The 23505-nt window shown below is 42.1% G+C and overlaps 1 protein-coding gene, 1 non-coding gene and 1 pseudogene across 4 annotated transcripts in view; 2 read left to right on the forward strand and 1 right to left on the reverse strand.

Moving 5' to 3' along the window:
- Positions 1-6710, forward strand: part of KANTR (KANTR integral membrane protein) — a 33101-nt gene extending 26391 nt beyond the window's left edge. For all 3 annotated transcript variants that reach the window (XM_055376481.1, XM_055376479.2, XM_055376480.1), the window contains one exon: positions 2731-6710. In XM_055376481.1, the coding sequence (XP_055232456.1) occupies positions 3531-3761 (231 nt within the window). In that variant the 5' untranslated portion in view covers positions 2731-3530 and the 3' untranslated portion in view covers positions 3762-6710. The remainder of the gene's footprint in view (positions 1-2730) is intronic.
- Positions 6711-9782: 3072 nt separating this feature from the next.
- LOC115932518 (U7 small nuclear RNA) lies at positions 9783-9843 on the forward strand. The gene has a single exon (XR_004068789.1). It is a non-coding gene; the product is annotated as a U7 small nuclear RNA (small nuclear RNA).
- A 12293-nt stretch (positions 9844-22136) lies between these two features.
- LOC109025236 (actin, cytoplasmic 2-like) lies at positions 22137-23187 on the reverse strand (annotated as a pseudogene).
- Positions 23188-23505: the final 318 nt, after the last annotated feature.

The following is a 23505-nucleotide window of genomic DNA, read 5'->3' on the forward strand; positions in this document are numbered from 1 at the left end:
CGCATCTCGCTCAGTTGCCCAGGCTGGAGTGCAGTGGCGTGATCTCGGCTCACTGCAACCTCTGCCTCCCGGGTTCAAGCAATTCTCCTACTCAGCCTTCCCAGTAGCTGGGATTACAAGCGTGTGCCACCAAGCTCAGCTAATTTTTTGTATTTTTAGTAGAAATGGGGTTTCACCATGTTGGCCAGGCTGATCTCGAACTCCTGACCTCAAATGATCCACCCGCTTCGGCCTCCCAAGGTGTTGGTTTTTTTTTTTTTGTTTTTATTTTTTGAGATGGAGTCTCGCTCTGTCTCCTAGTCTGGAGTGCAGTGGCGCGATCTCGGCTCACTGCCACCCCCACCTCCCAGGTTCAAGCAATTCTCCTGCCTCAGCCTCCTGAGTAGTTGGGATTACAGGCTCCCACCACCATGCCCAGGTAGTTTTTGTATTTTTAGTAAAGACGGGGTTTCACCATGTTGGCCAGGCTGGTCTCTCGAACTCCTGACCTCAGGTGATCTGCCTGCCTCGGCCTCCCAAAGTGCTGGGATTATAGGAGTCAGCCACCACGCCCAGCCCTAAACTTATTTTTAAATAGGTTTTTATTCTGGAATAGTTTTAGATTTACAGAAAAGTTAGTTAAGAGATAGTACAGAGAGTTTCCGTATATTCCTCACTGTAGTACATTTATCAAAAATAAGAAAGCAACATTGCTATATTACTACTACCTAAACATCAGACTTTACATGGCTTTATCAGTTTTTTTCACTGGTGTCCTTTTTTTGTTCCAGGATCCAATTCAAAATTCGCATCGCATTCAGTTGTCATGTCTCCATAGTGTCCTCTGGTCTATGACAGTTTCTCAGTCTGTTCTTGTTTTTTTTTTTGTTTGTTTGTTTGTTTGTTTTTTTCCCAGAAATCCATTAAGCTGAGAATGTCCTTGTTTTTTATGACCTAACAGTTTTAAGGAATACTGTTGAATGTTCCTCAGTTTGTATTTGTCTGAAGTTTTGCTTATATTTAGACTGGAGTTGTTTTTGGAAAGAACACCAGAGTTTAAATGCCTTTCTTATCAGATCATATCAGAGGTACCTGGTATCCATTGGCATCCCTCGTTTTGTGAACCTTCATCCCTTGGTTAAGGTGATGTTTGCCAGGTTTTCCCCCTGGCAAGTTGCTGCCTTTCCCTTTTCATAGTCTGTTCTTTGGAAGACTCTAGCCCACCCTCAAGTAGGTGGGAAGAATTGAGCTATAGCTCCTGGAAGGAGGGGGTGTATCTCTGTATATCATTTGAAATTCTTCTGTAAAGATTTGTCTCTTATCCCTTATTTATTTATTCAGTCACTTATATCAGTATGAACTCATGCATTTTTATTTAATAATTTGAGTTATAAATCTAATACTGTGTTCTTTGTTTTGTTGGTCAAATCAGTCCAGTTTTGGCCACTGGGGACTCTTGCCAGTTGGCTCCTGTGTCCCTTTCACATACTCCCATCCTTTGGTTTTGAGCACTGCTTTACTTGCCAGCACTAGGAAATGCTCCAGACTCATCTTGTATTTTCCTCTCTTAGTCCTGGAATCAGCCATTTCTCCAAGGAGCCCTGGTTCCTTTTAAGGTGTCTGTATATTCTTTTATGTTTTCTATGGTGACAACCATATCAGCTATAAATAATGACAGTTTTGTCTTTTCCTTTCCAATCTTTATGCCTTTATTTTTCTTGTCGTACTGAGATGACCAGGACATCTAGTACAATGATGACAGCATGCATCTGTGTCTTGTGTATTTTAGAGGAAACACCACTAACTTTTCCCTATTAAGAATGATACTGTATTTGCTATAGATTTCCTACAGGTTTTATCAGGTTAAGCAAGTTCCATCCTATTACTCTATACTAAGAGGCTTTTATTTTTTTAATAATGAAAGGGTGTTGAATTTTTACCAAATGCCTTTTCTGTTTCTTATGATAATTATATGTTTTTTCTCCAATAATCTGATATGTGGTAAATGACATTTATAGATTTTCCTCATGTTAGACCATCTTTGCATTTCTTGTATAAACACAACTTGGTCATGGTCTTTCATTTTTTATACAGTGCTGGACTCAGGTTGGTGAACAAAAGTTTGGAATTTTGCAACTGTGTCCATGAATAAAATTGGTCTTTTCCTTTCTCAGGCTGTTCTTATTGGCTTTTGGCATTAAGGTTCTGCTGGTGTAGAATGACTCAGAGTGTTCCCTCTTTTATAATATTCTGGAAGATGCTGTATAACTTTGGAATGATTGGTTTGGTAGAACTTCTGCAAAACCATCTTGGTCTAGTGTTTTCCTTTTTAATATTGAATTAGTATTAAACTTATAAATTAAAATATTTTCAAAATTGTAAATAAGAAGGTTGAAATTTGCTTCCATGTTTATTTTATAAGCTTTATGCTTGAAATGGCTACACACAAATCCTGAGCAAGACTTTTTTTTTTTTCTGAGCAAGACTTTTTAATGATGCTTTCTTCAAATTCTTAACAGTCGCCATCCATAAATGTCTTTCTTTGTACAAGTAGGTGATAAAATATTTAAAGCCAATTTTTAAATGTTTCAAAGATATTTAACAATTGGAATTATATCTAACAGCTTTTCTTTTTGTTTCACTGACAAGTATATTGTTAAAACTTCTCATGATGATGTGAGTAGATTTCAAATCCAGTTGAACGCTTTCATATTAACAATTTCAAAATAATGATGAAGCTCTTATTTGCAGAACATGCATCATTATTAGAACCATCACCCTGCAGCTAGCTTGGATACCATTAAAAGGGCTCATCAGCTGCAAACGGATTAAAGTATCTGATACTCGGGAAGACAGAGTTTCAGGGTTTCTACCTGGAGCTACACCCTCAGGAAGCCCCTCCTTGGCCTCCCTGCACCCAGTCCCATCCCAACCAGTCACAACTTGGGCTGTGCGTGGTGTTTCTTGGAAACTGGAACACAGACTCCTCCAGCAGCTCCACAGGTCCCTTGTCCTCAATGAGCAGAAGACTACAGGAGCTGGCTACTGAAGAGGCTGTCCAAGTAATAGAGCACCTTCTTGGCCCTGCTTAGCACATTTACTGCAGAGCTGGATGCTACTTATTTGTGCTCACCACCTTCAGGGACTGCAGAGAGATTTGTCAGACCCTACTTCACTAAGGGCCACCCTCTAAGGATCTCCAGAAGAGGCTGCCCATAGAGAGAAGTGGCCTGCCTAGGGTCTCCACTTCCTCAGGTCCTACCCGGACACCTCTAGGGCTGAGGGGATCAGTATCTCTTCACCTACCTGTAATCCACATACCAAGTGGAAGAATCTGCCCGCTATTTTTTGTTTGTTGGTTTTGGCGGGAAGAGTTTTAACTACTGCTGTAACTCCTTTAGTAGCTATGGAACTGTTGAGGATTTCTTTTTCTTCTTGAGTCGATTTTGGTAAGATAACAGTTTTCTAGGAGTTGGTCCATTTTGTCTGCATTTTCAAATTCATTGGCATAAAGTTTCCTTTTTATTCTGTGCTGTGTATGAACTGTAACAATGTCTCCTTTTTCATTACTGATATTGGTTATTTGTGCCTTCTCACTTTTTTTCTTGATCAATCTCACCAGAGGTTTATCTATTTTATTAGTCTTTTCAAAGAACCAACTTTTGGCTTTGTTGCTCCTCTCTATTGTATCTTTGTTTTCTATTTCTTTAATTTCTGCTCTTATCTTTTTTGATCTCCTTCCTTCCACATTTTTTGGGTTTATTCTGTTGTTCTTTTTCTAATTTAACTGGACATTGAGCTCATTAATTTTCATTCTTTCCCATTTTCTAATTTGTGCATTTAAGGATATATAATTTCCCTCTAACTGCTGCTTCTCCATAAGTTTAGATATGTAGTATTTTCATTATTGCTCAGTTATAAGTACTTCATTTCCATCAAGGTTACTTCTTTGACCTGTAAGTTATATAGAAATGTGTTTTTAGATTTCCAAATGTTTGGGGATTTAAAATTTTATCTCTTTGTTATTGAAATCTGTCTTAATTGCATTATGGTCAGAGGATGTGGTTTGTGTGACAACAACTCTGAAATTTTTTAGACTTGTTTTATGGCTTAGTATGTGACCAATATTTTTGAATGCTTCCTATGTGCTAATTTATAAGAATGTGTGTTCTCTAATTGTTGAATACAGAGATCTACATATGTCTATTATCAAGTTTGTGAACTATTGTTCAATTTTTACTTACCTATACTGATTTTTTTGGTCATTATCTACTGATAATTGAAAGAGGTGCGTTAATGTTCAACTGTAATGGTGGATTTGGCAATTTCTCCTTGTAATTCTATCTCGTTTCTTGCTTTATATATTTTGAGGGTGTTCATTAGGAATATTCAAATTAAAAATTGTTATATATTCCTGATAAATATGTAATGACCCTCTCTATTCCTGATAATGCATTTTTCTTTGAAACCTATTTTATCTTATATTAATGTAGTAACACAAACTTTTCTTGTTGGGATTTGTGTGGTATATAATTTTCCATCCTTTTACTTTTGAGCATTTTCATGCCATTATGTTTAATTATATCTCTTGGAAACAACATATAACTGGACCTTTTAAAAAATCTAATCTGATTATCTCTTTTGGTTGGCAGGTTTAGTCTGTTTACATTTACTGTGATGTATTTGGGCTTGTTTCTACCATCATACTTTTTTATTTCTGTTTACCATCACTACCTTTTCTGTGCTTCATTTTCTCTTTTCTCGCCTGCTTTTTTAGTTTTGAGATTTGTTTTCTTATTCAATTTTTTTCCTCCCTATTTTTAAATTTTTTTCTATTCTTTCTGTGGTTATCCTTGATGTTTTCCATATGTGTTTAACTTATAAAGTCTAAAGTTAAACAATATTTTAGCCCCCTTCTTAAAGAATGCAGGAAGCTTAGAAACCTTCAACTCTAGTCATTCCTCTCCTGATCACATACTGTTGTTTTCAAATATGTTAGTTTGTTCCTTTTTATAAACCTCACAATTTTGCATCATTGTCAGTGTTATTTTACATAGACAGTGTTTGTTTGGACTTACATGCATACATTCTTGTATCGCAGATCATCCTTTGGGATCATTTTCTTTCATTATGAATATAGTGTTTAAATGAGTTTTTTTTTTTTTAGTACAGGTCTCTTGATGTTAAATTCTTCCAGTCTTTCTTATATGTAAATGTCTTTATTTTATCCTCATTCTTAAAAGATAGTTTGTTACAGATATTTTTACTCAACACTTAGAATATATGGTTCCATTCTCTTTTGGCTTTGAGAAGTCTGTTGCTATTAAGAAGTCGACTATCAGACTAATTGCTGGTTTTGTGTGTGTGTGTGTGTGTGTAGTAGTAGTAGTAGTAGTAGTAGTAGTAGTGGTAGTAGTAGTAGTAGAATGTGCAGGGGGTCCTGCAGTTTTACTCTAACATGTTTACATATGTATTTTTTTTTAATTCTACTTTGGGAATGTCATGCTTTGTGGCTCAGTGAATTCATGCTTTTCATAATTTCTGGGAAATTCTCAACCATTATCTCTTCAAATATTGCCTTTCATTTTTTTCTAGTTTTTCTTTCTCGGAATACAGTTAGTCATATTTTGGACCTCCTCATTCTATCTTCCGTATCTCATAACATCTCTGAGATTTTCTATCTCCTTGTCTTTCTGCACTTCATTCTGGATAATTTCTTTAGGTATATCTTTCAGCTTACTGATTCTCTTTTCAACTATGTTTAATCTGCTCTTTAATCTGCCCATTGAGTTTTTTATTTCAAAAGTTATATTTTTCATTTGTACAAACCTCATATATTTTACTTGCTAATCTGCCTAGTCATCCCTAATAGTCTCTTATTGCTTGGTCATCTTTGTGATTACATCTGTTATTACTTCTTTAAAACATTTTATATAATTTTTGTTCAACCAGTAGTCACTGTTTGCATGAGTATGACATTGTAAATATTGCTCACATCAAAACTACATAGTATATTCTGATTACATATCCTTCGTTGTATACCCTTTCGTTTTCCTTGGAGCTAATAATTGTGTATTTTGTTTTCTTTTGCTTAGTGTTCTAGTACCTATACTATTCTTCTCTGAAATTCTTTATACAATCCAAATCAGATCATGTCCTTCCACTATTCAGAATTCTCCCATGGCTCCCACCTCCCTCAACAAAAGCCAAAGCCCTCACCATGGCCCAAAGTCCCTACATAATCTGGTTCCCTTTACCTCTCTTACCTTGTCTCCTATCACTCTCAATATCACTCACTCTTCTCCAGCTACACTGGCCTCCTTGCTGTTCCCCAAGTGTGCTAGATACCCTTCCTTTTCAGGGCCTTTGTACTTGTTCTTCTTACTGCCTGAAACACCCTTCCTCCTAAATAATCTGATGAGTTGCCCTAGTACTTCCAGTGTGCTCAAATGTCACCTCCCTAGAGAAGTGTTTCCTGATCAACATATCTAAAATCGCCCCATCACATGCATTTTATATCCCTTTATCCTATTTTATGTGTGTTTTTCTACAAAGCACTGATCACCACCTGGTATATTTTATATTCATTTATTGTGGTTAGTGTCTGTCTCTCTTCAGTAGACTGTAAGCTCCATAAAGCAGGGACTTCTGTTTTGTTCACTGCTGTATCCCCAGTGCCAAAAACAACGGTGCATAGTAGATACTCAATAAATATTTGTGGAATAAACGGATGAATGACTTAATTGATTAATGTGGAGGATAGAGAAATAAAGGCCTTGAGGAGTAGGCTAGGCACAAAGGCCTTTAATGCCATGCTAAGGAACTTGGATATCATTTTTCATAAGGTTGGGGGCTGTGAAGAAGCAGTGAGGATAGCTCTTGGGTTCTTTTGGGAAACAAGTTCTCAGTTGGTAGGGTTGTGGCAAAGCCCCATATTTTCTGACTGGCTGTACGCCCTAGGGCTCCTGAAGGCAGGCCTGCCTCTTACTCAAATAGCCCTCAAACTGCTGTGTTGTCATGCTGCCTGTTACCTGGTGAAAAACAAAACCCCAACTCTCATTGGGCTTTCTGATCCCAGCTATCATCCCCCTTTCTCTTGCATGGTGAGGAACTGTTTCCTGGTCCCCAGGCCAAGCAGACCACTCTCATTATACTTTACCTGTGGTACTTGGTGGTGGTAGGGGGGCTGCAGGGGATAGCGTGGAAGCTGGCACGATGCTGGGCTCATAGTAAGTGTTGTTATAATGGGAGATACCCATAGGAGGGTAAGTTACAGCTCAAAAAGAGTTTTTTTCATTGTCAAAGTGAGAACAGGCTGTGTGGGGTTTTAGTCCTGACTTTGCCCCTAGCCCTACTGGGGCCTAGTCTGGCTCCAGTGTTTCTGCCTGCCCATGACTCCGGATACTAATTCTGTTGTCTAATGTGTGACCTACTCTCCTGTTTTGGTCACCCACTAATTTCATCAGCATGCCATCAGAATTATACAGAATGCCATGTATAAGTTTAGTTGAGCAAAATTTGACCACTTGCTGTGTGTCAGGCCTCCTGCTGTACACTGAAGACACAGAGATGAACGAGGTGTGTTCCTAGACACAGAACCGTAATTTCAGGGCAGTGTGGTCAGTGCAGTAACACTGGTAGGAAGAATAGACTGTGAGAGCCCCTAAGGAATACACAACCCAGCTCAGGGGACCAAGGAAGCTTTCTTGGAAGAGATGGCATATGAACTAAATCTTAAAAGATTTAGTTTAACTTTCTAATGTTAAACTGCTCTTGCATTTCTGGGATTAAACTCAACATTTTTGTGTTGTATTAAATCTTACTCATTCTGGATGTGGTTTGCTAATAAACTGTTTAGGATTTTTGCATCTTTAGCCATCTGTATTTGTCTGGTTAAGGTTATAGTGATCTTATCCAATAAATAAATCAGTTTTCTAGGAATTGGTCCAATTCATGTAAGTTTTCAAATTAATTATATTCTCTTATTTTTAAATTTTTACTATATCTTTTATGTTGTTCATATTATTTGTGCCTTTTCTAGTTTTTCTTGTTAGTCTCTCCAAAGATTTTTTTTTAGCGATTGGCCTTGAAAGCTTACCGTACATATTTAACCTAAAGTCCAAAGTTAAACATACTCCCCACCCAAAGAATTCACAGACTTTATAAATCTTTAATGTCTCTCAATTTACATGTTATTATGTCTACTATTTTTGTTCCTCCCTTATTAAGGATGACACTAACAATATCATTTTATGCAAACATTGTTTGCTTAAATACTCATTTACCTTTTATTTGCCCATCTTTCTTCTTTTACCTCGGATGTCGTTTTTGGGATGATTTTTCTTCTTCTTCTTTTTTTTTTTTTTTTTTTTTTTTTTTGAGATGGAGTCTCACTCCGTCACCCAGGCTGGAGTGCAGTGGCGCTATCTGGGCTCACTGCAAGCTCCGCCTCCTGGGTTCACACCATTCTCCTGCCTCCGCCTCCCAAGTAGCTGGGACTACAGGCGCCTGTCACCATGCCTGGCTGTGTGTGTGTGTGTGTGTGTGTGTGTGTGTGTGTGTGTGTGTGTGTGTGTGTGTGTGTGTGTGTGTGTGTGTGTGTGTTTAGTAGAGACGGGGTTTCACTGTGTTAGCCAGGATGGTCTCGATCTCCTGACCTCGTGATCCGCCTGCCTTGACCTCCCAAAGTGCTGGGATAGCAGGCATGAGCCACTGCGCCCAGCCTGATTTTTCTTCTTCTTGAAATACATACAGAACTGTAGAAAATCCTTTAGCATAGATCACTTAATTGGAAACTCTTAGTCTGTGTTTATCTATAAATCCCTTTTTTTCCCTTTATTCTTCTTAAAAGATAGGTTTGCTAGGTACCTACTTCTAAATTGCCTTTTTTAGAAGGATATTAAACACTGACACTAAGAGGACATTATGACACTCGTCTGGTTTCTGTTATTACTGTTGCAAAGTCTACTGTCACTCTAATTTTTTTCGTAGGTGTTCTTTTTCTCTGGCTGCTTTGAAGGTCCTTTAATTATTGCTTGACTCTATAAGATCTTTTTAGTTGGTGTTGTCTTGCAAATGTTCCTTTTTATAGCTTCCTAATCTTTCCCTATGAATGCAGTATTTTCTTCTTGTCGCTCTGATGACATTAAATAATAATGTCTTTTTAAAAAGTGTTCTCCCTACAAATTTATTTATTTATTTATTTACTGAGACAGAGGCTCACTCTGTCACCCAGGCTGGAGTGCAGTGGCGCAATCTCATCTCACTTCAACCTTCGCCTCCTGGGTTTAAGTGATTCTTCTGCCTCAGCCTCCCAAATAGCTGGGATTACAGGTGTCCACCGTCACACCCGGATAATTTTTGTATTTTTAGTAGAGACAGGATTTCACCATGTCGGTCAGGCTGGTCTCAAGCTCCGGGCCTGAAGTGATCCATACACCTTGGCCTCCCAAAGTGCTGGGATTACAGGCGTGAGCCACCGCGCCCAACCCTACATAATTTTTGTTTCCAAACATATATTTCGTTGTCAGCAGCAGTGAGAAACTCACTGACACCAGATTTGGCCAAAGGCACCACAGATAACACAGGCATGACATATTCTGAAGCCTTAGAAAGAATTTGTATGAATAGTGGGCCAGGGGGGCCCTCTACTGTGTGCAAACATGGGTCAGTGCCACAGTTCTGTCACTTGCGAGTATGGTAGTGCAGTGGACTTGAGCCAGACTGCCTGGATTCAAATCCCAGAGCTGGTCAAGTCACTTGACCTCAATTTTCTGTAGTTTCTTCTGTAAAAATGGGGATAGTAGTGTTACAGCTGTTTTAGAATTTGTCTAGCAGGCATTCTGGTTTTTGCCGAAAGCCCCCTTCAAAATAAATAAAACAAAAATGGGGATAGTAGTAATATGCACTTCATAGGATTATTGAGGGTATTAAATGAGTTAATCTACATAAAGTATTTAGAATAATACATGGCATGTAGTAAGCACTGTATATGTGTTTGCTATTACTACCATTATTGCTTTTGCGACGAGGGGATTGAAGGAAGAAGAGCTTCTATGCTGCAATGGGGAAAGGAGTATATCCTGTCCTGTGTGTTCCCCTAATATCTTGGGTATAAAAGCCATCCACAAAAAACACAGGGTCAGGAATTTGAAGGTGTTATTTGGGCATCTTAGAGTGTGGGATATCAAGTAGGCAGTCAGAATGGGATAGAATTCTTCAGTGGGAAGTATTGGATATTTCCTTTTTGGAGCAGAGCAGTACCATATGGGGGAACAGTGACAGAGGGATAATCTAGGGTCAGGGGATTTCTTAAGCAGTTAATAATGCTTTTTCTCTTAGGAACTAACCTGTCAGGTACTGAGAGGCTTTGAAGATGGCTCTTCAGGTTGGGGACACACCTTTGTTAAGGGGCAAGACTGCTGCCAGGAGTTGATTCACATACTCAGAGGTAGGATTGACCACACACAAAAAATGCTTTCAAGTCTTTGTTCTAAATTTTCTTTGACCCTCCGTAAGTTTGGGGAAAGTCCCAGCCTCAGTAACCACCTCAGTAACCATCCCAGACACAGTCTAGAGGATATGAACAGGCAGAGTGGGTCATGTGGAAAACAGGCGCGTGGCGGGGAGGCCAATTTGAGGAGCCATTAGTATTAAAATGGAAAGTTCAAGAGATATAAAAATTATAAACAAAACTTTATCAAATCAAATCCAATAATGTATTAAAAGGATAATGAATCATAACAAAATGGATTTTATCCCAGGAATGCAGGATTGGCTTGGCATTAGAAAATCAATCATGCAGTTCTACATATTAACAAACCAAAAAGGAAAACCCATATGATTATTGCAATAAATGCAGAAAAAGCATTTGACAACATCTAACATCCATTCCTGAGTTTAAAAAACAAAAACCTCTTGGCAAACTAGAAGTAGAAGGGAACTTCTTCAACCTGATATAGGGCATCTGCAAAATAACCCACAGCTAACATTATATTTAGTGGTGAAAACTGAGTGCTTTCCCCCCCAAGATCAGAAATAAAACAGAGATGTCCACTCTCACCACTTCTATTCAGCATTATACTGAAGGTTCTAGGCAGTGCAGTCAGGCAAGAAAAAGAAGCAAAAGGCATCCAAATTGGAAAGGAAGAAGTAAAACTGTATTTACAGAAAATGTGATCATCTATATAGAAAATCCAACTGAGTCCACCAAAAATAAAACCCTACTAGAACTAATAAGTGAGTCTAACAAGTTGCAGGTTATAAGATCAATATACAAAAATTAGTTGTATATCTATATACTAGCAATGAACGATTGGATACAGAAAGTTTTAAAATACCATTTACAATAACATCTAAAAATGTGACTTAGGAATAAATCTGACAAAAGATGTGGAAGACCTATACACTTGTATTGCTGAGAGAAAGAGGAGCCAAATTAATGAAAAACATTCATGGGTTGGAAAACTTAGTATTGTTATGATGTCAATTCTCCCCAAATTGATCCATAGATTAAATGTAATTCCTATAAAAATCTCAGCAGGCTTTTTGCCGAAATTTACAAACTGATCCTAAAATTCATATGGAAAGGCACTACAGAGCCTGGTACAGTGTGTAGAAACCCTGGGTAGGGTTCAGCTTTCCCACAGGATTAGGACTATCAGTGGAGCACATATAGAGAGGAAAAACAGTGACAGGGCCTCCAGTTGCAAACAGGTCTACAAAGAATATGAACAAGCAATTTCCTGAAGTGGAAAACCCAAAAAGCTAACAGGCCTAATAAAAGATGTTCAGATGTATTAACAGAAAAGTCTAAAATAAAACTACAGTGAGATTTTACTTTAGGTTTCACAAACAGACAAAATTTTAAAAAGCTGGATCATGCCAAGTCCTTTAGTGGGGATATGGGGGCATAGGGACCCTCTTGCATTGGGATTGGGGACTTTGGCAGCCATCCCAGAGATGAATGTGGCACTATCCCCATGGGCCCTCCAAAGAAATTCTCATACAGGTCCATAAAGGGTCATGTAGAAGAATGTGCATTATGGTGTGGTTTGCAACAGTGGGAAGTTGAAGGCATGCTGGGTGTCCATCACCAGGGGCATACACAGGGAAATAGTGATGGGTGCACTCCACAGAGGACCTCTTAACCTTTAGACCAGTGAGTTAGATGTACACAGGGCAACACAATGATCTTCAACACGTAGCACTGAGTGAAAAAGAATGAACCGTATAACAATACTACTCACAAGTTACAAATATATGCACATATACACCAAATACACACCTTACAGAAATGCACACAAAAGGATGTAAGTTAAACACATTTGAAAAATGCCTATGTCGGGGAGTCAGGAGGAATGGGAGCATGGATGACAGGGAATACATAAAACAAGAAAGCGGTGGAATTGCCAGTCACGGTGGCTCACACCTGTAATCCCAGCACTTCGAGAGGCCGAGGCGGGCAGATTGCTTGAGCCTAGCAGTTCAGTTCCAGCCCGAGCAACATAGTGAGTCCTCATCTCTACAAAAAATACAAAATTAGCCAAATGTGGTGGTGTGTGCCTGTGGTCCCAGCTACCAGAGAGGCTGAGGTGGGAGGATTGCTTGAGCCCAGGAGTCTGAGACTGCAGTGAACCGAGATTGTACCGCTGCACTCCAGCCTGGGTGACAGAGTGAGACCTTGTCAAAAAAAAAAAAGAAAGAAAGAAAGAAAGAAAGGGGGAGGAGAAAAAACAAGCAGAAAGTGTCTGTTCCCTTGGCCTAGTCACCCACTCCCCATGGCATCATCCTTTAGAGTCTGCTCTTCACTGAGGAGGAAACAGCCACATCTACACTCTGCTAACCTGAGGCCAGAATGCCCAGGTGAGCCTGGCGCAGACGGTCTGTACTTGGCTGGTTTTGAGTATGTGCTGGTGCGGCTCCTGCACACCCTCTCACCAGCACTGCAGCTGCCTGGAGCAGGTGTGGACATGCATTTCACCCCACAGAAGTTGCCTGCTGTGATCTACTATTGAGGGTGGGGGCTGGTCACAGAGTTTGGAAGTGAAGAGTTAGAGCGGCCCACTCCCTGTCAAACCATATGGTAACCAGACCATATGGTAACTAATTTCTGGTCCACATAACAGCCCTGCCAGTGCCCTGACTATGCTGAGACATGGGTGTATTTTCCTGGCCTCACTTATAACCGTACCCTCTGACTTCCCCAGAAGCAGCTCTTGTAAACTCTTAGGGAAACTGAAGCCAGACTCACTATGACTGAGAGATTCTCTCCAGCTTATCCTCTCCTGGAACTGACTCTTCACCTAATTGTAGCAATACTGCTCCTTCCATAACCAGCTTAGCTTCCATAACCAGCAAAACAAAACAATACCTTGTTCAGTGATACATACATGGGAGATGAAATTTTCTCAAAAGCAGGCCAGGCACAGTGACTCACGCCTATAATCCCAGCACTTTGGGAGGCCAAGGTGAGTGGATCACCTGAGGTCAGGAGTTCGAGACCAGCCTGGCCAACATGGAGAAATCCCTTATCTACTAAAAATACAAAAATTAGCCGGACGTGGTGGCATGTGCCTGTAATGTCAGCTGCTCGGGAGGCTGAGGCAGGAGAATCACTTGAACCCAGGAGGTGGGGGTTGCAGTGAGCTGAGATCGTGCCACTGCACTCCAGCCTGGGCAACAAAAGTGAAACTCTGTCTCAAAAAAAAAAAAAAAAATTCCGCAAAAATCGAGGAAATGAGAACATAAAGGTCAAGGTAGTGGTTTCTTCTGGGCAGGGGAAGGAGATGAGGGATCCACAGTTGGCTTCTTAAACTCTATAATGTTCTAGTTCTTAAGCCAGCTGGTGGGTAGATGGGTGTTTTCTTACATGTCTTTTAACTGTACATGGAAGTTTTCAAAACTTTTCTCTATGTTGAATACATTTAAAAGTTTGAAAGGAACACAAAGATTTCAAACCCGATAACATTTGCATTTATCAGAACACATAGAATAAAAGAGAATGACAATAATCACATTGGAATATCTGCCTGTGAGGGGGTGGGTGTTGGAAACGGGAGTGAGGAATGAAGGTAAAGTGGAGTAAATAAATGAATAAGTAAATAAAAAGATAAGCATTTTACTGATCAAAGATAATAATGTAACATGACCAGTGGAGTATAGCTTCCTCCACCTGCACCTGAGATTCAAAGGAAAAATAAATACTGAGCGTGATCAAGAAACCGGTCCCTAATAAATCTGATTGATCCAAACCAACAGGTACAAACTTAAATCACCTGAGTACTCAAAAGATTATTATAATCAAGTAAATCATTGCAACAGAGAGTTTTCTGAGGTGAAGGATTTTGAAAGCTCCTTCAAAAGTTGGTCATTTCTCCAAAGTTTTGTCGGGATTGCTTCCCAGCATTCCTGAAGGATTCAGATGCTTCCCTCGGTTCATTAGCCCATTTCACAGTAAAACTCAAAAGCCAGTGGAGAAAGCAGGGGGCTGAACTCACGTCCCTACAAGAGCAAAAGACCAAACCTTCATACCTTGGAAGTACAGTCTCATGTTGAACCATGTCTTGGAAATTGCCTCTGTAGCTTCAACACAAACAAAAACCTGGCTGTTGGAAAAATGTGTGCTTGATTTAACCTCAGCCATCCTTAGACTAGAAAAGAATCATGGGGGTTATATTGAGTCTGCTTGGATCACCCCTAGCCACACTCTCCCTCCTTTTGTCCCCCAGTCCTAGTGTCCCTATCTCCACTGATGGACAAATGGACATTTCCCCTCAACACTGAGGTCACGAATTCTGCCTTGTCTCTGCACTCAGGTTGCCTTGTCAGATCTGCTGTGGGCTGCAGTTTTAGTTGAGATCATGTTAGTTAGCTCTTATCTTATGAAATGGCTTTCTGTTACCATAGGATGCTTCATTGAGGTATGTGCCTTCCTGCCTAACCTTGTACGTCTACTGACATATCAGGTAGACATGTTCCTTGCAAACTAAACATAGTAATGCACTGCAGGCCAGTTGGAGTATAACCAGACCTCCCCATGCCATTTGTATCACCTGGGTCTGACCCACAATAACTGTCTTTATGAGTTGAGCCCTTGCAGAAGTCCCAGCCAACTTGTGGACAGCTGACTTTAACAAGGGAGGGCAGCTGCTTAGGATGCTCCCGTTAAAATCAAAATCACACAGCACCTGTTGCCATCTTCTAGCCCTAGTGTCCGCTTTCCATACTGGCAGAAGAGGGAAATGAGCCTATCATCAATGTCCTCCTCAAACTGGGTGTCTTAATGCCAACCACAGTCTATACAACAGCCCTATCCTCCTGGTAAGAAAGTCAGCAAAATTTATGTCTGAGAGCAGATGGGTCTGTCATCATGATCAGGACCCACACCACATTAGCGAACATATGTCACCCCTGTTCATCCCAGACTTCTGAATCCACCATCATCCTCTCTGTGAATCCAGTTCAGGCTTCTTTGGGGTTGACCTAACCAACACTATTTCTCTGTCTCAGGACATCCCAACTCCCTAAAACTCTGTTTTCACCCACCATCAGCAACAGAGAGTTTGTTTCTTTTTGTTTGTTTGTTTGTTTGAGAGGGAATCTTTGCTCTTGTCGCCCAGGCTGGAGTGCAATGATGCGATCTCAGCTCACTGCAACCTCCACCTCCTGGGTTCAAGCAGTTCTCCTGCCTCAGCCTCCCGAGTAGCTAGGACTACAGGTGTAAACTACCACGCCTGGCTGATTTTGTATTTTTACTAGAGATGGGGTTTCACCATGTTGGCCAGGCTGGTCTTGAACTCCTCACCTCAGGTGACCTGCCTGCCTCGGCCTCCCAAAGTGCTGGGATTACAGGCGTGAACCACCATTCCCGGCTTTTTTTTCTTTCATTTTTAGGCAGGGTCTCACTCTGTCACTCAGGCTGGAGTGCAGTGGCGTGATCATGGCTCACTGCAGCCTCAGACTCCTGGGCTCGAGGCTCAGCCTCCCAAGTAGCTGGGATTACAGGCAAGATCTACCACGCCCGGCATATATATATATATATATATTTTTTTTTTGTTTGTTTGTTTGTCTTTGAGATGGAGTTTTGCTCTTGTTGCCCAGGCTGGAGTGCAATGGCACAATCTCGGCTTACCGCAACCTCCCCTCTCCTGGGTTCAAACGATTCTCCTGCCTCAGCCTCCCGAGTAGCTAGGATTACAGGCATGTGCCACCACACCCGGCTAATTTTGTATTTTTAGTAGAGACATCTCACTATGTTGCCCAGGCTGGTCTCAAACTCCTGGGATCCAGCAATCCTCCTGCTTCAGCCTTCCAAATTGTTGGGATTTTAAACATGAGCCACTGCACCTGGCCACATTAGTATACTGTTGATGTTGAACCATAACATTCTAAGTGGCCCTAGGATTTTCTTTTCTTGGGTTCTCCCATCCAGTTTTATAATTTAGGTTATACTAACCTCAAAAAGTGGAATAAATAGGTTTTACTTTTGTTATTGTGCATATGATTGGAATTAACTATACCTTGAAGGTTTGCTGCAGCTCACCTACAAAACCCACTGGGGTTTTGAGAGAAAACAGTTCTTTGACTACCATTTTTACTTCTTTAATACTTACTGGACTATTCAAGGCCTTTCTATTTGTGCCATTTTTAGCATGGTGTATTTTTCTAAGAATGTATCATTTATTTTCATCTAGGTTTTTTAATTCATTGGCATGTCATTCATAATTCTTCACTTTTAAAAAATCTGGTTTTCTGGTCAGGCTCAGTGGCTCACGCCTGTAATCCTAGCACTTTGGGAGGCTGATCAGTGGCTCATGCCTGTAATCCTGGCACTTTGGGAGGCTGAGGCGAGCAGATCACCCGAGGCTGGGAGTTCGAGACCAGCCTAACCAACATGGAGAAAGCCCGTCTCTACTAAAAAAAAAATGCAAAGTTAGCCAGACATGGTGGCACATGCCTGTGATCCCAGCTACTCGGGAGGCTGAGGCAGGAGAATTGCTTGAACCCTGGAGGCAGAGGTTGCGGTGAGCTGAGATCGTGCCATTGCACTCCAGCCTGGGCAACAAGAGCGAAACTCCGTCTCAAAAAAAAAAAAAAAATCTGTTTTCCCCTAGTTATTGCCCCCATTATCATTCTATATCTTGTTTTTTGTTTTGTTTTGTTTTTTGTTTTTTTGTTTTGACAGAGTTTCGCCACCGTGCCTGGCCTATATCTTGGTTTTTTAATTTTCTTTTTGTTTTTTTCTTGATCACTGGTCGGAAGTCTGTCTCTTTTATTGGTCTTTTCAAAGAATCTGCTTTGGTTTGCTTAATTTTCACTGTTATCTTTTGTTCTCTTATTTCTGCCTTATTTCTTTCTTGTTTCTTTATTTTTATTTATTTATTTTTTTGAGATGGAGTTTCGCTCTTGTTGCCCAGGCTTTAGTTCAACAGCGTGATCTCGGCTAACCACAACCTCCGCCTCCCGGGTTCAAGTGATTCTCCTGCCTCAGCCTCCCGAGTAGCTGGGATTACAGGCATGCGCCACGATGCCCAGCTAATTTTGTATTTTTAGTAGAGACAAGGTTTCTCCATGTTGGTCAGGCTGGTCTTGAACTCCCAACCTAAGGTGATCCGCCCGCCTCAGCCTCCCAACAGGCGCGAGTCACCACGCCCGGCCTTTGTTTCTTTGAATTTAGAAATATAGGCTGGGCGCGGTGGTTCACGCCTGTAATCCCAGCACTTTGGGAGGCTGAGGCGGGTGGATCACCTGAGGTCGAGAGTTCAAGACCAGCCTGACCAACATGGAGAAACCCCGTCTCTACTAAAAATACAAAATTAGCTGGGCGTGGTGGCACATGCCTGTACTAAAAGTACAAAATTAGCTGGGTGTGGTGGCGCATGCCTGTAATCCCAGCTCCTCGGGAGGCTGAGGCAGGAGAATCGCTTGAATCCAGGAGGTGGAGGTTGCGGTGAGCTAAGATTGCGCCATTGCACTCCAGCTTGGGCAACAAGAGCGAAACTCTGTCTTAAAAAAAAAAAAAAGAAATATAAACAATGTGTCATTGGCACAGAAACAGAGAAGTAGACCAATACAACAGCATAAATACAGACACCTGTATGTAAAAACCTATTGTATAACAAATCAAGGGAGAAAGGACAGTTGCTTAAAGGTGTTGAGAAAACTGGCTCATGACAGAGAACAATAAAACTGGATCCCTTCCTCATGACATGTACAAAAACGGATTCTAGGGGCCAGGCACAGTGTCTCAACGCCTGTAATCTCAGCGCTTTGGGAGGTCGTGGTGGGCGGATCACTTGAGGTCAGGAGTTCAAGACTGGCCTGGTCAACCAGACATGGTGAAACACCATGTCTACTAAAAATACAAAAAATTAGCTGGGTGTGGTGGCGTGTGCCTGTAGTCCCAGCTACTCAGGAGGCTGAGGCAGAAGAATTGCTTGAACTCAGAAGGCAGAGGTTGCAGTGAGCCAAGATCGTGCCACTGCTCTCCAGCCTGGGTGACAGAGCGAGACTCCATCTCAAAAAAAAAAAAAGGGGGGGATTCTGGGTAGATTGAGGACCTAAATGTGAAAATAAAACTGTAATGTTAATAGAAATTGTAGGGAGATGTCTGTGACCTAGGGGCTTGGACAAAACTTAAAGACTGTAATCCATATTTTGAAGAGATGATTGGATTATAGCAAAATTAAGGATTTGTGCTCAATGAAAGACACTATGGACAAAAGTAAGAGATAATGTGCAGATTGGGAGAGGATATTTGCAATGCATAAACCAACAAGGGATTTGATACCTAGAATATAAAAAGATTTCCTGTGAATCATCAAGAAGAGAGGTTGGGTGTAGTGATTTATACCTGTAATCCCCGTACTTTGGGAGGCTGAAGCAGGAGGATTGCTTGAGGCCAGGAGTTTGAGACCAGCCAGACAATACAACATGACCCTGTCTCTAGAAAAAAAAAATTTTTTTTAATTACCTGGTTGTGGTGGCACATGCCAGTCATCCTAGCTACTTGGGAGGCTAAGGTGGGAGGATCACATGAGCCCAGGAGTTTGAGGTTACAGTGAGCTGTGGTCATGCCACTGCACTCCAGCCTGGGTGACAAGCAAGACCCTGTTTTTAAAAACAAAACGAAAGAAGGAGGAGGAGGAGGCAGGAGGAAGGGGGAGGAGGAAGGGGAAGGACAAAAGAAGAAGGAAGAAAGAAAAAGAAGACAGCAACGCCAATAGAAAATTAGCCAAAGCATACAATAGGCAATTTGCAGAGGAAGAAATTTGAAAAGCCAGCAGTATATGATGAGGTGTTCAAGATCATTGCAAGTATGAGGAATTAAAATAACAGTGAGATACCAGTTTATCAGCCCGACAAATTTAAGAAGCAGGATAATGCCAAGTGGCGGTGGGGGTGTAAGGACCTACAAACCCTCCTGCATGGCTGATGGGAGTGTGGACTAGGGCAGCTGTTCCGAAGAGCTGTCTGGAAGTACCTTGTCAAATTAGATATGCATTTACTGGGCCAGGTGTGGTGGCTCACGCCTGCAATCCCAGCACTTTGGAAGGCTGAGGCAAGTGGAGCACCTGAGGTCACTCAGGAGTTCCAGACCAGCCTGGCCATCATGGCGAAACCCCGTCCCTACCAAAAATGCAAAACTTAGCTGGATGTGGTGGTGCACTCCTGTAATCCCAGCTACTCAGGAGGCTGAGGCAGGAGAATCGCTTGAACCCAGGAGGCAGAGGTTGCAGTGAGCCAAGATCGCACCACTACCCTCCAGCCTGGGTAACGGAGTGAGACTCTGTCTCAAAAAAAAAAAAAAAAAAAAAAAGTATATGCATTTACTGTATGACCCAACAATTCTGTTCCTGGGTACAGTAAATCCCAGGGAAGTACACAGATATATAAGGGGCCATATGCAAGGGTGTTCATCACATATTAAGCACAAAAAGGCCAAAAACAAAATGTATGTCCCTCCAAATTAGAAGTTTCCAAGGGCAAAAAAAGCACAAGCCTTCTCTCATTAAAGTAGAGATTCCTAGTCTGTGTGCCCAGGTACCCGACAGTGCTGCATTTCAGTTCCAGGGGTGAGAGTTATCAATAGTTATAATTTTTTAAATAATGATAAATGTTTTTAAAGTATCTCTAACATTTGCAACTGTGTTTTTCTAGTTTAAAATTATTTTGAAGGCCAGGCGTGGTGGCTCACGCCTGTAATCCCAGTACTTTGGGAGGCTGAGGCAGGTGGATCACTTGAGGTTAGGAGTTCGAGACCAGCCTGACCAACGTGATGAAGCCCCGTCTCTACTAAAAATACAAAATTAGCCAGATGTGGTAGTGCATGCCTATAATCTTAGCTACTCAGGAAGCTGAGGCAGGAGAATCACTCGAACCCAGGAGCCAGAGGTTGCAGTGAGCCGAGATCGTGCCATTGCACTCTAGCCTGGGCAACAAAAGCAAAACTCCATCTCAAAATAAGTAAAATAAAATTATTTTGAAATTATATTTGAACAGTGTGGTGTTTCACACAGTTCCCTCTTTGAACGTCTTGGTCCAGTGCAAGATCTAGTGCGTGGCTCCTACTACCAGAGAGGGGCTGTGTGGGGGCTGCAGTATACAGCACTTCTCTGACCTTCTGTGGGAATCATTCGACTTAACCTGATTTTTGCCTTGCTCCTGCTCATCATGATACTTTGTTGGTGTGCATATGTGTAGTATTTAAATACTTTATTAGATTCAATCTGCTCTTTTCACAATTTTTTCTGGTAACATGGAAGCTATATCTTTTATTATCAGAATCAGCATCTATTATTAGGTGCTGCTTTAAAGGAACATAACTGATTTCATTTTCTTAGTTGTTATTCCCCCATTGTTTTACCTTCCCTCCCTCCCTTCCTCTTTCCTTTTTTCTTTCTCTCTGTCCCTCATTATTTCTTGCTCTCACTCTCCCTCTCCAGTTGCTCCTTCTCCCACTCTCTATTATTGGATTTTTTTTTAACGGCAGCACTTTTATTTTTCCTTACACAATGACGTGTTGCTGGGGCCTAATGTTCTCACATGACGGTAGAAAACCAAAATTTGTTGTCATCTCTTTAAAGAATTTAGAATTATGTACAAAAAAACCTTACATAAATTAAAAGGATGAATATATTTACAGGTGTAAATCCAAACCGCTTCCAACTCAAGGCAAGTAACAGCCCACGGTGTTCTGGCAGGAAAACATCAGCTAAGAAAGGAAACTGGGTCCTATGGCTTGGACTTTCCAACTCTGACAGACCGGCAGGACAGAAACAACTGGTTCAGGAGCCCTTGCCAGCCTCTAGAGAAATCCCAGAACACTCAGCCCTGATGACACATTAATACCCTGCACATATTGGAGACTGCTGGCCATGCATACTCACCAAGCCACAGACTTGTCTTCCACAAGCATGTTCTTACCTCAGCCACAAAGTGGCCAAGCCACATGTACTAAAGGTTGAAATCAGAGACATGTACAGGGTATTAAACACATACCAAGGGGAACAGTTAACTTGAATATAGCTTGAATAGAAAGTCAAAATCAGCAACAAGTCTACAATCCAGTGCTGATATCAGATACAAGCTTCAAGGACAACTTTCTGTGTATTTTTTTTTTTTTTTTGAGACAGAGTCTTGCCCTGTTGCCCAGGCTGGAGTGCAGTGGTGCAATCTCGGCTCACCACAACCTCCGCCTCCCAGGTTCAAGTGATTCTCCTGCCTCAGCCTCCCCAGTAGCTGGGATTATAGGCGAATGCCACCATGCCTGGCTAATTTTTGTATTTTTAGTAGAGACGGGGTTTCAGCATGTTGGCCAGGCCGGTCTCAAACTCCTGACCTTGTGATCCACCCGTCTCGGCCTCCCAAAGTGCTGGGGTTATAGGCGTGAGCCACCACGCCTGGCCACAAATTTCTTTTTGAAGGCTTATTCCAGTTTTGTGAGGCTAGCATGAGGTGTATGCATTTGCCAGGGGCAAATTTATACTGCTGAATTAACCCATGCAACAAATGCTGCACATCTGCTCGCAGTCCATTTAGAGGCATTTGCGGTGGACAATGGAGGGGCCAGACTCGTCATACATACCTGATTGCTAATCCACATGCTTGCAGTCCATTTAGAGGCATTTGCAGTGGATGATGGAGGGGCCACATACCTAATTGCTAATCCACATCTGCTGGAAGGTGGACAGTGAGGCCAGGATGGAACCACCAATCCACACCGAGTACTTGTGCTCTGGGGGCGTGATGAACTTGATCTTCATGGTGCTGGATGCCAGCGTGGTGATGCCAGGGTACATGGTGGTGCTGCTGGACAGCACTGTGTTGGCGTACAGGTCTTTGCAGACGTCCACATCACACTTCATGATGGAGTTGAAGGTGGTCTTGTGGATGCCGCAGGATTCCATGCCCAAGAAGGAAGGCTGGAACAGCACCTGCAGACACCAGAACCACTTGTTGCCGATCGTGATGACCTGACCTGGCCATCAGGCAGCTCATAGCTCTTCTCCAGGGAGGAGGAGGATGTGGCAGTGGCCATCTCCTGCTCGAAGTCCAGGGCGATGTAGCACAGCTTCTCGTTGATGTCGCGCACAATCTCCTGCTTGGCCGTGATGGTGAAGCTCGGTGAGGATCTTCATGAGGTAGTTGGTCAGGTCCTGGCCAGCCAGGTCCAGACGCAGGATGGCGTGGTGGGAGGGCGTGGCCCTCGTAGATGGGTACCATGTGGGTGACCCTGTCTCCAGAGTCCATGACAGTGCCAGTGATGCGCCCAGAGGCTTAGAGGGACAACACGGCCTGGATGGCCACATACATGGCTGTGGTGTTGAAGGTCTCAAACATGATCTGAGTCATCTTTTCTCTGTTGGCCTTGGGGTTCGAGGGGCCTCGGTCAACAGCACCGGGTGCTTCTCTGGGGTCATGCACAGCTCATTGTAGAAGGTGTGGTGCCAGATCTTCTCCATGTCATCCCAGATGGTGATGATGCCATGCTCGATAGGGTACTTCAGGGTCAGGATGTCGTGCTTGCTCTGGGCCTCATGGCCCATGTAGGAGTCCTTCTGGCCCATGCCCACCATCACACCCTGGTGCCGGGGGCACCTGATGATGGAGGGGAACACAGCTCAGGGGCCATCCATCCCCAGCAAAGCCAGCTTTGCACATGCCAGAGCCATTGTCAATGACGAGCACGGCAATCTCTATTTCCATTGCAACCTGTGGAGGAGCAGGGCGGCGGAGCCATGGGAAGACACGGTGTGGGGGCTGGTGGCAGCAAGTGAGTGTATTACTGGATTTTGAAGTTAACAATTAGCCAAATACTGATTTTTGATGGAAATTTATTCTGAATTATTTTCTTTTAGAAAAAAATAGGAAAACATAACAATAGAATTACTTAATTAAATTGATTCCTTGGCTGGGTGGCTACACCTGTAATCCCAGCACTTTATGAGGCCGAGGAGGGTGGATTAGTTGAGGCCAGGAGTTCGAGACCAGCCTGGGAAACATGGCGAAACCCCATTTCTACTA

The sequence above is a fragment of the Gorilla gorilla genome, chromosome X (assembly GCF_029281585.2).
Source record: "Gorilla gorilla gorilla isolate KB3781 chromosome X, NHGRI_mGorGor1-v2.1_pri, whole genome shotgun sequence".
Lineage (NCBI taxonomy): Eukaryota > Metazoa > Chordata > Mammalia > Primates > Hominidae > Gorilla > Gorilla gorilla.